This window comes from Echiichthys vipera, assembly GCF_963691815.1.
Source record: "Echiichthys vipera genome assembly, chromosome: 19".
NCBI classification, from domain to species: domain Eukaryota; kingdom Metazoa; phylum Chordata; class Actinopteri; order Perciformes; family Trachinidae; genus Echiichthys; species Echiichthys vipera.
In genome coordinates this window covers 21,705,500-21,719,678 of record NC_139844.1, presented here as the reverse complement: position 1 = coordinate 21,719,678, position 14,179 = coordinate 21,705,500, and the positions used below count along the sequence as shown (strand labels likewise).

The window sequence follows — 14,179 nt, the reverse complement described above, 5'->3', positions numbered from 1 at the left end:
TTTTTCGCTCTCCCTTTCTTTGGAAGACATTAAACGTAGCGTGGCACGGAGATACCCATGAAACAGGCTTCATAATCTCTGAAAGAAAGAAAAAAAAGCCTCTCCCCCACGGTTCAAGAGCAAAATGGTTTCTGAGCAAACTTGTGAATAACACTGTTCTCAGCAGGGCTTCAGGAGCCTTTCAGCAGACGTCCTGAGCACTTTTCAAAGGAAACAACGTAAATCCTTTAAAGTGCTATTTAAAATCCAGAGTTGTGTCATTTTGCAGACATTTGCCGCATCTTATAACATTTGCGTGGTGATGAACGTGACTGCCAAAACTGCTCATTATAACGGTTTATTGTTTTTAAGAGGTGATGCAAGTAAGAGCAACCCCTGGTGTGTGTGTGTGTGTGTCTCTGTGTGTGTGTCTCTGTGTGTGTGTGTGTGCGCGCGCGTGTGTGTGTGTGTGTGTGTGTGTGTGTGTGTGTGTGTGTGTGTGTGTGTGTGTGTGTGTGTGTGTGTGTGTGTGTGTGTGTGTGTGTGTGTGTGTGTGTGTGTGTGTGTGTGTGTGTGTGTGTGTGTGTGTGTGTGTGTGTGTGTGTGTGTGTGTGTGTGTGTGTGTGTGTGTGTGTGTGTGTGTGTGTGTGTGTGTGTGTGTGTGTGTGTGTGTGTGTGTGTGTGTGTGTGTGTGTGTGTGTGTGTGTGTGTGTGTGTGTGTGTGTGTGTGTGCCCGCCCTGCTGTCAGCTTCAGTGCAGGTAGAGAGCGCCCTCTGTTGGCAGCAACACGTCAGGTGCACTTTTGGACTTATTCATATAAAAACCCAATGAACTTCATTCTGTGTAAAAGGAACATTCTTGGATTCATGCAAAATCGAAAGCATTTCACACCCCGAAGAAGAAGTTGTCATTTACAAATCAGCCACGAGACGCGAGCACATTCATCTTTTGAACAGTTTTATTGACATGTGTATAGCGATTGTCTGTGCACCGGACGATTACAGAAGAATATGATATAAAATAATACAAAACGGCTGTACATAACACAGATGTATTAAAAGGAATGCATTATTAACTGTGAGGTTTTACGCTGTATATTACGCGTCAGCTACTCGCTCACCTATTAGTAGGATGAGTTCATAAGTTGAAGAGGTTGAGGTTTTGTAAATTGAAACATAATAAAAGTTAGGGTGTTACTGGTGGTATCAAACAAATCCTAAAATACCGTATCTGAAAAAAATGACCAGATACCAAAAATCTAGAAACAAGGGAGAGGGAATTGCATATGGACACCTACGACCCAAAGAGGGTTCAAATTAAGAACAAAACAATGGAAAGGAAAAAAGGAAAAAGTAGCTAAAATAAATATATCAGCTTATGAACTAGAAGCCAATGAGGGTGCTGCAACGGTTCTTCCATCCACATGCCAACGGTGTTACATTAAATCGTATATATTATCTTCAAAAGCAGAATTCATTGGATTTGGCGTGCTTAGTAAAGGGCACCTGATCGAGATGTTTACGTAGCCCGTTTGTGCCTTGACCCCTTTTATCAAGACCCGTATGTGACTGATCCTAGACCTGTGGCGATCTACCCTACGGTATGCCCTCTACGGTTTGGCATTTACATTACATGATCACTCTCACATCCGAGTTTACGGGTTTTTCAGTTACGTTTTGACTGAAAGTGTCTTCTACCAGGCTTCCTTCAGGCCTCGCCAGCTGTGAATGTGAAATCACTAATCCTGAGCTACAGTAATTATCAACACTACGTCAGTTATCCACCGCACCATAGGGAGTTTAAATCTCGTATTTAGACGTCAGACGGCATTTTGAAAACAGCGGGCTGGCTTTCAGTCGCTCTTAAAGCTGCAGCTGGGAACTTTTATAAAAGTATTCTTCTGCCGTGCTTGCTGATACTGTCACTATATCCTGACAGTGCTACGTGAGACGGATCATCTGTGAACAAATGACGTTCTGCCGCCTCCTCCTCGCGCTGCTAATGGCATCTGCAAGAATCCGCAGCGCCCGAAGGAAAACAACCAATCAGAGCCAAGAGTTTTTAACGCAGGGTCAGGACTGGATCGAAAATGATCGAAGGAGGCAGCGCTGCAAATATGAACCCTGATTCTGTCGCCGTCATATTTTTGACCTCAAATGTTAAACAGAAACATATTTTACTGCACTGTTTAGCTGTAAAACGAGAATGGCAGCCATGTTGAAAACAGTTGAGCCCAAACTAAAAACAAACAACAACCGGCTGGAGTGAACTCTCATTTTATAGCTTAACAGTCATTTATCTTTATCCAATGGCGGGATATAATGTCATTTTAAGCAAATATGACATGTTTTATTTATTTTTTATACAAGTTACCAACTGCAGCTTTAAACGTTCCTTAAGCATCGGTCTAAATACAAAATTGAAACAAGCGTCAACGTGTACGTCGCTCTGCAGTGAACTGGTTTGGTGGGAAACATTAGCATAGTATAACAAAGTGGGATTTGAAAGGTCTCATTCACGAACGTCACGCAACTATCAAGTATGAGGATTTTTTTAGGCTCTCTCTCTCTATTTTGTTTTCTTTTGGAGAGGTCTTCCAAAACTAAAAAAGAAAAAACCCAAAACAAAACAGAAACGCTGCAGTTTTAACAGCCGAGGACTCGGAAGACATCTTGGAAAACGCTTTCAGCACGAACGGCAGGTTGGCGATCAACCGTGCAAAAGTTTTGGAGTAAGTGTACGTGTAGTGTACGTACTGTATGTGTACGTTCAGCACATGCAAGCTAGACACAATTTCCACGTGAGCGTGTATTATCAATTATACGTCTTCCACACTTGAGGCTATTATTGAAATTATCAGACTTTGTTTTTATTCTCTCCAAGCGAGTTCACCGAGCTACACCAGAATATTAAGTTACAAAAATAGTATCACAATATAGACCATTCAATATGAGCACCAGGGAAGGCTAAACATAGCCTGAGTATTTGGCTACATTCATTGTCTGGGCAATGTTTTTTTTATACGGAGCAGTGTGTTAAGTGTGTGTGTTTGTTGGACACAGTGTTGGCAATGTTTTCTCACTCACAAGCTCTCCTAGATCTACCACACGATAATATTCAGAAACATACAGAACTTGCTTACACTGAGTAACAACAGTTAACTAAAACCAATTATCAGTTAGAAAAATAGTTGTTTTTTTTAACACTGAACATCTAAAATAATTCCTCCCGCTCCCCCCCCCCCGAATAAAGCCCTCCCCATTTCCTAACAAAATAGTTTTCTTTGAATAAACAAAACAAAACAAAAGGGTTATCTTTTGAGGTTATGCAACGTCAAAACCATTTTTGACACTCCGCCATGCTAACATGGACCCTGTTTAGCATAATTCAGTAACCAGAAGTGTGTTCAAATTAGCACAAAAGTAGCAATGTGCTCTTGACAGCTGCTGTGTTCTCTCTCTGCAGCCTAAATGCCATGTTCAGGCTATTAATGCATCGGAAATGTAAATCAAATGTAAATTGTCAAGTGTTTCATCACAGATTCAGTTGCTCGTCTTTAAATTCTAGTGCTTTGGTTACATCACACACACACACACACACAGACCACATTTGGAAATAAAAGAAATAAGGTCATTGAACACGCCTCTGGTTGAGCCCTTAACCTGGAAACCAACTCAGCCATGTTTCGAAGTGACCGCCGACCTAACACCTGGCTAAACATAGCACAACATCTAGCTTATCTATGGGAGTGCTATTATTGCTGTAGAGCGTTATGAAGTGGATTTTTACCCAGTTTTCATTCCCAGCCTGTGCTTATCCTCCGTCTGCTTGATAATCAGGATGAAGATCTGGCCTGAAGAGGTGAATTCTTTGCGGAGCGATGGTAAAGCGTGTAGTGTTCCCTCCAGTGCTTCAGAGATAATCAAAGAGTCTGCAGGTTTTCACTCAAACCTAATACTACGCAAGGGGGCTCATTTACGGGGTCTCTCTGCATAGATTTCACACTAAAAAGATGCATGAAGACAAAAGATGAAAAGTGCACATCTCCCTTCATGAATCACTAGGAACTTGAAATACTGAGTACGAGCACAAGCCTCTGATCTCACCTTGTAACCTCCCACATTTACCGTAAGCAGGTAATACGGCCTGCTGAGAATACAGCTGTGAATATAAATCAGCTGCTCATTCATAAAGGAAGATGGGGAAGAGCAAATGTACGAAGGGGATTTTTTGCAGGAGCTGAGATATTGTTTGATGAGTGGCAGCATTGAACAACAATTACAATAACGCGTTTTAGAAATGCATTAGTGGTCGGGCGTCGGGCTGAGAAGTGCAAGAGACAGCGGTTTGCTGAGTTAAGGGCACACGGGTGCTGCAGACGTGTAAGACGCTTGCAGATCGACTGAGTTAAAAGGCCATTCCTTTCTTTTGTGCAAAGAGCTACTTGTCATTCCATACATGGCTTCTGAAACACAAATAAATGTGTTTAGATCTGTTTGTTACATCCTGAAAGGTTGTGTCATTTGATAATGTAGTGAGAATAAATGTTGTAAAAGGGTCAAGCAGCATTGTTTAAGCTCCTGCGTATATGCAATTATATATATATATATGAGAAGGATGTGATCGGTGGATTCAGCTAGTGTTTGGTTAGAATGGAAAACAGCAGAATCTTCTCCAGATCTTAAACCGATCAAAACGCACTGAAGGATAAACCAGGGGAATGATTCGGCTTTGAGCTGCGTTCAGTAACAGCGTTGGACAGTGTTTGTTATACAGAATGTGCGACACACATGCTGTTAAAACATGAACATGACAAGCTCTCCTAATAATAACCTATCCGTACTGAACACTGACCAACATTTGCGACATGAATGGAGCTCAGGCATCTTTGTGTTACTGTGATAGAGGTTGCTGAGTAGCGGCGGTTAGTCGATGGGGCCCTGGAAGATGAGCCGCGTCCAGCCGGGGGTGCTGAGGGCAGTGGAGCAGAAGGGGCAGACGGGTCTGAAGGCGTGCGTCCCGTGGGGGAGCGGGGTCTCAGCCCAGTACCTGGCTGTCCTCTCTGAGCAGACGTGGCCGCACGGCACACAACCGTGAGTGGGAGCTCCTGCGTCCACGTACACAGCCGGCTCACAGCCCAGCCACAGGGGTACATAGGGGCCGACGCTCCTGCACAGGGGACATTCTCGCCGGGTTGTAGAACCCTCGCCCTCTCCCGGCATCTCCACTCCCTCAGATCTCTGGCCCCAGTCGTGGCGTCCGTGGACGTGGCCGCAAGCGAGGTAGACCCAAGGCTGACGCTCTTCAAGGCTGAAGTGAGACATCAACACAGTGTCAGTGTTTTCAGCTAATACATAAAGAGTTTCTGTTTTTTAACGAACAGGCTACTGGAGATAAAACAAGATGAACAACCAGATAGAAAAGATTTTTGAGACAGATTGTGCCGCCCACCTGTGGCTGCGTGGCAGGCTGGGGAAGGCCAGTGTGCTGAGGCCTACAGGACACTGGGGACGGGATGCATTGAGCTCCTGGCGAAGTGCTTCCAGGTGACGTATGGTGGGAGCACGCATGAGCCCCTCACCTGTACGCCACAGCAGGGTGGCACCACACAGGTCAACCAAGGAACCGTCACGTAGTGCACTGCTCTCACCCTCCGCCTGCAGAGGTTGATACACAGACAGACACATGCTTACAGTCAAACCAAAAATACACCTCGCAACCTGGGTGGGGCCCAAAAGCAAAACATGGACACGGTGAACATAGTGTGACTCACCAGCTTGCCCCGGCTGGGACCGGAGCGAGTCTCCCGGAGGGCGTAAACATCCCCACAGACAGAGATCTCCCTCCACAGACCCTGCTTGGGGTCCTCTGGGAACCCCTCCGGGTGCATCACCAGAACCCCGTTAGTGGTCAGACCATCCATATGCCCATCAGGGTTTTTCCATTTGGTGGCTTTCTCCTGTGGTGACCGGACAGGAGATACAGCACATGAGTATATTAAAGGGGACCTATCATGTTAATTTTCAGGTTTATATTTGTATTTTAGCTTTCTCCTAGAACAGGGGTGGGCAATTCTGGTCCTGGAGAGCCACTATCCTGCGTGTTTTAGGTTTCTCCCTACCCTAACACACCTGAGTCTAACAATAATCAAACTGTGACAAGCATCAGCTGCTTGATAACGAGCAAATCATTCGAATCAGGTGTGTCCCTACCAGTCCTAGAACAGCTTCAATGTTCAAAGTACACATTATTTTTCTCACACTGTCCCTGATCATACCTGTATTCACCCTCTGTCTGAAACGCTCTGCTTTACTCCCTGTGTCTTTAAGCCCTCCGCCTGAAAAAGTCCAGTCTGCTCTGATTGATCCTCCACACTCTCAACATTTGCACCATCATTGCGGCCGGGGAATGACTAACAGCACTGTAGTCGTACTTTCTACCTATATGTAGTATAGAAGTAGACCATACAGAAGTCCTGATGGCTCGTTCTGAGTACAGGCATTTTTCTGTGGATTCAGCATTTTGATACTTTCACAGTGTTTTTAAAACACGTCAACCATATAATCATCAGACATGGCAATCTCACTTCTTATTGTATGGGACCTTTAAATGACTTCAATGTGGATTCTAAAACTATACTTTCTATTGGAAACCTACAGTATGTTGGCTGGGTCATCAGTCTACTCACCCCTAAGAAGATATTTTTGGAGGAGTCAAAGCCAGCGGCGTAGATGCGTGCGGTGTAAGGTGGGTTGCGTTCACACACCACTCTGCAGGCAAAACGTGAGATGGTGCTGGGAGCAATGGAGGGGTCCTCCCCCTCCTTCCCCCCTCCGGAGGTGTCTGTCACCACAAAGTCAATGGGACTTTCTGTGGAGCGTCCGATCTGCAGGGTGCAGCACAGAGAGGGCATTCATCAAAACAAAAGCCTTTTAATGTGATATTCAAAATAAGTGTTCAAAATGAGAACTACACAGCAGCTTAATGTGGGGTTTACAATTGTTTTTCCCCAGCCAGCTGTGATTGTGGCTTTTATTACTGTGGGTGAAAAGTTACGTCATCATTTGTTGGAAATTAAATAAACCTGTGATACTATTATAAGAGCAGAACTTTTTTTGTGTAAAAATAGACTTTCTTGGATGTTTTCCACACAAGGCAATACTCTAAATACATAACGGTCACAACAGAACCAAAATAATCTACCTACTGTAGAAATTCCTTTGATGGCGTTACATAAGAGCATATTTTAGGAGCCATTATTTAAAGGAGGATGCATGAAAACGTTGATTTCCTTGGTGATTACCTGGAACATGTCTGTGCTGTTGTCATGGCAGTACTCCACCACCACTGTCTGGTTACGGGACAGAGTGAAAGAGATGCTGTGCTGTCCCCTGCTGTGGACCGCCTGCAACAACAACACCAACAAGCAGCGCTGATTGCACTCGTCTTCTGGAAAAAGTCTTTCATTTTCTTAACAGAACATACATCCGACTGAAACGTACTGTGACTCAAATATCCATTGGATGATTATGGATATTTAATCGTCATAAGAACATTATTAAATATGAAATAATAATAATGTTACATGTGATAGCAGCATGTGTTAAAATCTACTCAAAATCAACAAAAAAAGAAAATATAAATCTAATTATTACTTCACCACTATGTGTCAATCATACAACCATGCACCCGTATGTAGGCGCAAGCACACACACACACACACACACGGACACTCGAGGAAGGAGGAAGGAAATGCAGCCCACATACGCTTAGTCATCCTTCCCCTGGCTCATTTATGAGTGACGACAGGGAGTCACAGGAAGAAGTCTAATGTAACACACAAACATGCAAACACACACGTACCTTGCTGTCCTGTGGTGTGTTGAGGATGTGCACGGCGCTGGGTTTGACCCCGTTGGCCTTGGCCCTTCGGTACAGAGCGAAGCGGCTCTTTCGGCGCCCGCGGTCTCCGCTTGGAAGAGAGCCATTGTACCTGTGAAGACAAACTAAACGTGAGCACGGACGCAAGTTCATCACTCTCAGTACTCTCAGTTAATCGGGATTAGACTAGAGTACAACTCAGACGACAAGATCACGCCTGTTCATTCCAGAAAGCCTAAAGATGGGAAAAACACTGATATCTTGTTATACTGTATTTATGATCCGTTAAACAACTAAAGCTATGAATAACCTGCCACTGATGGTGTCAAGATGTCTGAAGAAACAAGTGCAATTAGTGTTCAAACTCCAATGATGCATCTTTACAGCTACATTATGGTAGATGCTTTTGAAGAGCAGCACACTCTAACCACTCGTGATTCATATTAAAATGCTGAACCTCAACGAAAAGGACAACTATCACTTGATCTCACTCAATCAGCTCGTACTTGACGCCCATGTTTACCGAGGTGGAGCTCACTCTACGTCTAACCTCTTTCTTTATTACAATAAAAAGCATTTTCAGCAGGACAGAATCATTTTCAACACAATGGGATCAACCATAAAACCTTGAGTGAGTGCTCCAGTTACGATGCTGAACGCTACTTTGAAGGTTCGCTTTCATTAATAGAAACAGACGTAAAAATTCTGATTCTTCTTGAGAGAGTGGTAAATAATACATCCTAGACCTTCAGAGTTTAATAAGTCAATATCGAAGCTTTTTACTTTTTTTAAAGAAGAGCTCAGGGCTGGATATTTGGTTGTCTTTCAGTGGAAATGATATTGTGAAATATGTGGTACACAATTACGTTCATCCAACTCAGAAAGTATCTGGGACACAGTTTTGGTTCCATTATCAAATTTACATTAACAAACAGTATAATGCCAATTACATCAACTGGGTTACATAACCCATGAATTCACATGAGAGCAGGTTTCGTTACATGCATTCATTCATTCATCTTCAACCGCTTGTCCCTGTCGGGGTCGCGGGGGGGCTGGAGCCGATCCCAGCTGACATCGGGCATGAGGCGGGGTCCACCTTGGACAGGACGCCGGTCTATCACAGGGCACATAGAGACGAACAGAGACAGACAACCATTCACACCTACGGGCAATTTTAGAGTCATCAATGAACCGAACACGTACATGTCTTTGGACTGAGGGAGGAAACCGGAGAACCCGGAGAAAACCCACACAGACATTGCGATAAAGTCCTTGTTCCATGTCATGTTCATTTTGCACTAAAGTTCTTCATAAAATAAGAAAATACTGTTCAGATACTTTTCATTCGCCAAGTGTTTAATTCCCACATTACATACAGACTATTTACATATTGAATTACCAGACAAACACGCTTTATCATGTCATATATTGTTACTGAGGTATGAGACGACCTATATTGGGAGTGAAGATGTTGCCCTAGAAACGATGATGTCAGTTATCGTGTTTTAATAAAAAAATAAGTGAGGAGTGACGTTAAAACCTCTCAGGTGGTGGTGCTGTCTGAAATACTGCCTTTGTCCTCAATTTGTCGAAGCAGAGTGAAACATCATTTTCACAGAGTGAGTTCACAGAAGGTAGTATGTGGGTTTTAGGCTTTTCGCTAATCAGCAGAGCATGGTCCTGATTAAAACTATTCAGGGGATACCCAGCGGGCAGGAAGACTTTGAGGGACACTGACAGTCTTTACTGGCCCTCAACGTGATCAGATCAGAAGGCATCTGGTCTGTGGGCTGAAGAAACCACTCACTGCTTTAATGTATTTGTACAATAAAGCTGAAACTATCAGTGATTCGTCAAGCACTCTCAATGATAATTATGGAAATTGATTTAGTCATTAATACATGAAATGAAAACGCCAATAAGCTGCTGGACGTTGCAAAAATGTCTTTGTATTTCTTCATTTCACCATTACAAATTTGGGAGACAAACAACTTCAGACATGTTTTGGTCACTTTCGGACTTTCAGCCAAACATTTAAATATGTGAACTCAAAATTTACAAGTGGTTAATCAATTAATCGTGCAAATAACCGTCCGATTAATCAATGGTGTAACTGTTGCAGGCCTATTGTGAACATTTTTACGTTTATGATATGTCCGACTATTTAAAACTGTGGTTTTAATAAAGTATACATAAGTTTAGATGTAAATATCAGAGATCACCTATATGATCTCTCTCTATAGGAGGTAAGAAACACATTTATGGAGCAGTACAATGCCATGCTATGTGTCACAATGTGTTCTCAAATCTTTTATTTAATCCGTTTATTATGTATTCAAATTATGAACTGAAGCTCAACATGAGCACGAGTTATCTGTTGTACAAAATTAGAAATAAAATAACTTGTTCACAATTCTAACCAGATAAGACACAAACTGAACAGATGGCAGGGAATTAAGATAGAAAACCAGTCAGTGATCAGTTTCTGGTCCGAGTTGTACCAAAAGCAAAGTGAAAATCACAGTGGGTTGATGCACATTTATTTAATTTAAAAGTTAGCAGTTCATTTTGTTTGGAAAATCTGTAAATTGGCTTTTGGTCGTTACGTTTGTATGCACCTATGGGAAGTTTGATGACAATTTGCATTTTAAATGAGTCATACTCATAATTTCAAGAGCAAAATTCCTTTTCTGTGGCTAAAAACCCCTAGGGCGGATCAGGACAGGCATTCAGTGGGATGTTGGTAAGAGGATCGGGTATGTTAGTCGGGGGAAAAACCTTTTAAATAGGCCACATTTTCTTGTGATAATCACAGAAAATAACTCAATGCCACCTGCTCCCCCCGTGGCCCTGTCTGTCAGTTTAAACTGGACCTGGGCTAACAAGAAAAGGTCTGGGTCAGGAAACGGAGACACGTGAGGACGGGCTTCTGAGGGATCTGGTTAAAAGGCAGAATATATGAAATGGCACCAAGGATAAGAGGGCGCAGGGGAGAAAATCAGCTTATAGAAACAGAAAAGGTGGCCCACGCCATGACAGAAACTGAGCTAGAGTAGTAGAGATGGAAAAAACTAAAGCTAAATAGATGAAGGTCCAGGGAAACAAGAGGGTGAAGGGCGGAGAGACGAGGCTATAGGCCGCTCAAGGGTAAAGGCCAATGGCAGAGCAGCTCCGCAAGGTAAGATTTGCCTGGGCAGTTCTGGCCTGCATCACGCATGTGCGCACATCGTAAAGCACAATATGAAATATTCACTCCTTCTGCCCCTCGACGCAGAGTTTATTTTCGTTGAGGCCGAGCCACCGAGGAAGCCTGCCTCAGCAAAACTGTGTGGAGGGACTGGGCGAGAGATGGAGGACTGCGACAGAGGCAGAGTTATGAGGGGTTACGGGTGAGATAAAAAGGTGTGCAAGAGATAAATACAGAGAGGGTGCTTGCATAGTGATGAGAGCGGGTTATGGGTGAGTTGAGCTGTGCCGGGCCTCTGGGCGGACGGGGTGGCGCTGTACAGTACATGGTGTCCAGGCTAACTCAGGCAATGAGAGATGGCAGACAGCCACTGCAAAGATCACACGGCCTGCAGTGAAGCAGGCATCGACCACACAGGGCATGTGATCACCAAGGCTGACAGATGCAAAGTTAAACCACACTTGCGCTAAACAGTCCAGGAAAATATGATATCTGACAGGAAGCAGTAGAAAGAACAGCCCGTTCTGTCAAACGGGTGTCAGAGTTACCTGCTGTATGTTTGGGGACACACAAACTGGTCACGGGATCCCCTATGTAATAATGTTCATATTAATGTTGTTTTATCTACCACTGCACTCAGAATGTGGCGTTTTAACATCATGTCACATAACAAAATAACAGCAATTACTTAAGTCTTTGGTGTCCTAGCAAATTGTATTTTCCCCACAACACTCAGCCCTTGTTCGAAACCACAGAGATGTCACCACCACTGCCAACCGCTCTGGCAGAACAACATAAAACCAAACCTCAATCCCTACGGTTTTAAAGTGAGTTAATACAAATGCATTTTCCTCCCTCAATCAATGAGGCACATTAAGCATCACGGTGCACACCGCAGAGCACGTTTATATTGAAGTTTCATGCCCCCCCCCCAAAACCTCAAAATAAGAAACTATCAACTCCTTATCCAGGCCCGAGGGTGTCAAAGGGCCGCTCTGTTCAAAAAGTCAGATGACGATGAGGACGACTAATCAGTATTCCATTGCAGGCGGGCCACAGCCTCCTCACTCCATGTTCAGCCAGAGGGGAAGAGATAGGCCATTAGGTCAGTTATCTTTGGCATACACAGGAAGCTCTGCAGGGCGAGAGGGAGGTCTGTGTGTGTGTGTGTGTGTGTGTGTGTGTGTGTGTGTGTGTGTGTGTGTGTGTGTGTGTGTGTGTGTGTGTGTGTGTGTGTGTGTGTGTGGTGGCATTGCTGGTCCCTGCAGACCTTGCACAGTAGGGTGGAAATGCTGTGGAAGCTGGTGGCTGTCATCAGCACATCCTGCCTACTGTGTGCTTGTGTGTGCTGGTGATCCAGAGAGGCTTTTCTCCCCCTTCCTGGGCATGAATGGTCATCTGGCTGCGACGTTTATACATTTGCAATAAAAAGAGACTTTATAACTTCATATTAGGGGCAAGATTCATGTATTTTTCAGACAATGATATCATCCTCAGTGCTACTTTTAGCAACCCCGAGATCCAGCATAGTATGACATCATTGGGATTTTCAGCCTGAGCAATCCAGCGCTGCTTACCCCCACTACAACCATTGATGAAAAAAGGCTACATCCGTAGTAGCCTTATGTGCTATGTGGCCACAGCAGATCTTGTACCTTTTGCACTCAAACGCACCACGCATGATGTGAAAACAATGCCTTCACTAATTGTTTCATTGATTATGCTTTTATTTCTAATATAAAGTTAGTTTGTAACATTACTACACAGCCATAGACTGGTAGTATACGACGGCGGTGTGCATTAAATTAGCTAAAAACGTGCTACTATGGTGGATTTACCACCCGAAAACGACTGTAAATGGGGTTTTCTTTAAGAACAGTGGGTTAAACATGAACCAGCACGTCCTCTGTTGCTTTATCGTGCTGCATATTACACGTTAATTCGCTCCTACACATTTTTATTGTTTAATTTTTGTTTAAACACTTACCCCAAAATGACCAATTCGCCGTATTTCACCGGGTCTTTAACGGGCACATCATCGTCTCCGTCTTTTTTCGGTGAATTCATCAGACTGGACTGCTCCAGGAGAAGAAGGAGAAAACGCGTCCAGGGGCAACAGTGGTGAGATAAAACAATGCTAACACACTCGAAACTGAGGGGAAGTGGTGCGGGCTGTTAAGTCTATTAAAGTTTGGGCACAGTTGGGGAAAGTTTCTCCAGACTTCTCGTTGTTTGTTTGAGTGTTTTAATCCCGTGAACGCGGCATCTTTTCATGGCTTTCGGAGCTAGCATCTAGTTCAACATATGTGTTCAGTAGCATAGAGGATACAACAACGGCTAACGGCAGGGAGTGGGCCGTACCATGTATTGTAGGGGGGTGGACGTTCAAAATGTAACCTCAAAAATAGTTCTTAAAATTACTTATACGAATAGAAACGCGTCATTGTCGGGGTTTTAATTGGTCACGAATGCTGTACTGGTGATTTGAAGGGTGAAAACGAATTAATAATTCAATAAACAAGCCACGCACTTGAGCACGGACCCTCCTACGGGACATGAAATGGATGCAGCCTCGATGAGAAACCCACTGATAGAATAAAATGAAGCGTTTTTGAAATCCCGAGGAAGTGCCCACCAAACCCCCCTGGCATGTACAGAGGCGCACCGGCACATTTAAAGTTAAAGGCCGGGCCATTTGATGTCATGTGTGGAAATCCTATAGCTCTGATCTCGTGGGTCATTGTGGAGTCTGACGTAATGAGATGCTTCAGGGGGTGTGGTGTAAGCGAGGATGTGGGTCACCATCGCGCCCCAGACAAGACACCTTCTTTAATACTTGTCTGAATTTCATGTGGGAGTTGGGGGGGAGGGATATCTAGGCCGCAGCTGGAGCCCACACTTCCATCTCTGTCTCTTTCTTTCACAAACACACAGAGGAGAGAGTAGACTAGTGTTTGTGCACTTACTCATAATGCTGTGACCACAGGGGGGCACTGCACCTCAGTTGCAAAGTACAACTTCCCACTGTATGAAGTTAGTCAACTGTAACTCCAGTGTATGCACCTATCTGTGTGTCTAAACATCTCTTCTAATCTGTGCACGAGAGCACTGGTTCTCAAACTGTGGTAC

At 44.0% G+C, this 14,179-nt stretch overlaps 1 protein-coding gene across 1 annotated transcript; it reads right to left on the bottom strand.

The window, feature by feature from the left end:
* Positions 1–953: 953 nt before the first annotated feature.
* LOC310962272 (E3 ubiquitin-protein ligase pellino homolog 2) lies at positions 954–13,316 on the bottom strand. The gene is made up of 7 exons (XM_083934676.1): positions 13,038–13,316; positions 7,843–7,972; positions 7,283–7,384; positions 6,668–6,865; positions 5,753–5,938; positions 5,431–5,636; positions 954–5,289 (listed from the first exon to the last, which is right to left on the bottom strand). Exons 1-7 carry the CDS (start codon positions 13,115–13,117, stop codon positions 4,905–4,907), a joined length of 1,287 nt encoding a protein of 428 aa, XP_083790802.1. The 5' UTR covers positions 13,118–13,316; the 3' UTR covers positions 954–4,904.
* Positions 13,317–14,179: the final 863 nt, after the last annotated feature.

Bases quoted from the DNA above. Each gene is read 5' to 3' on its own strand.
- LOC310962272 (XM_083934676.1), bottom strand. From the start codon at position 13,117: ATGAATTCACCGAAAAAAGACGGAGACGATGATGTGCCCGTTAAAGAC. The intron at 5,637-5,752 runs GTGAGTCACACT...CAACCTCTGCAG, and splicing joins GTCCCAGCCGGGGCAAGCTG to GCGGAGGGTGAGAGCAGTGC. The intron at 5,290-5,430 runs GTGGGCGGCACA...GTCTCACTTCAG, and splicing joins AGCCTGCCACGCAGCCACAG to CCTTGAAGAGCGTCAGCCTT.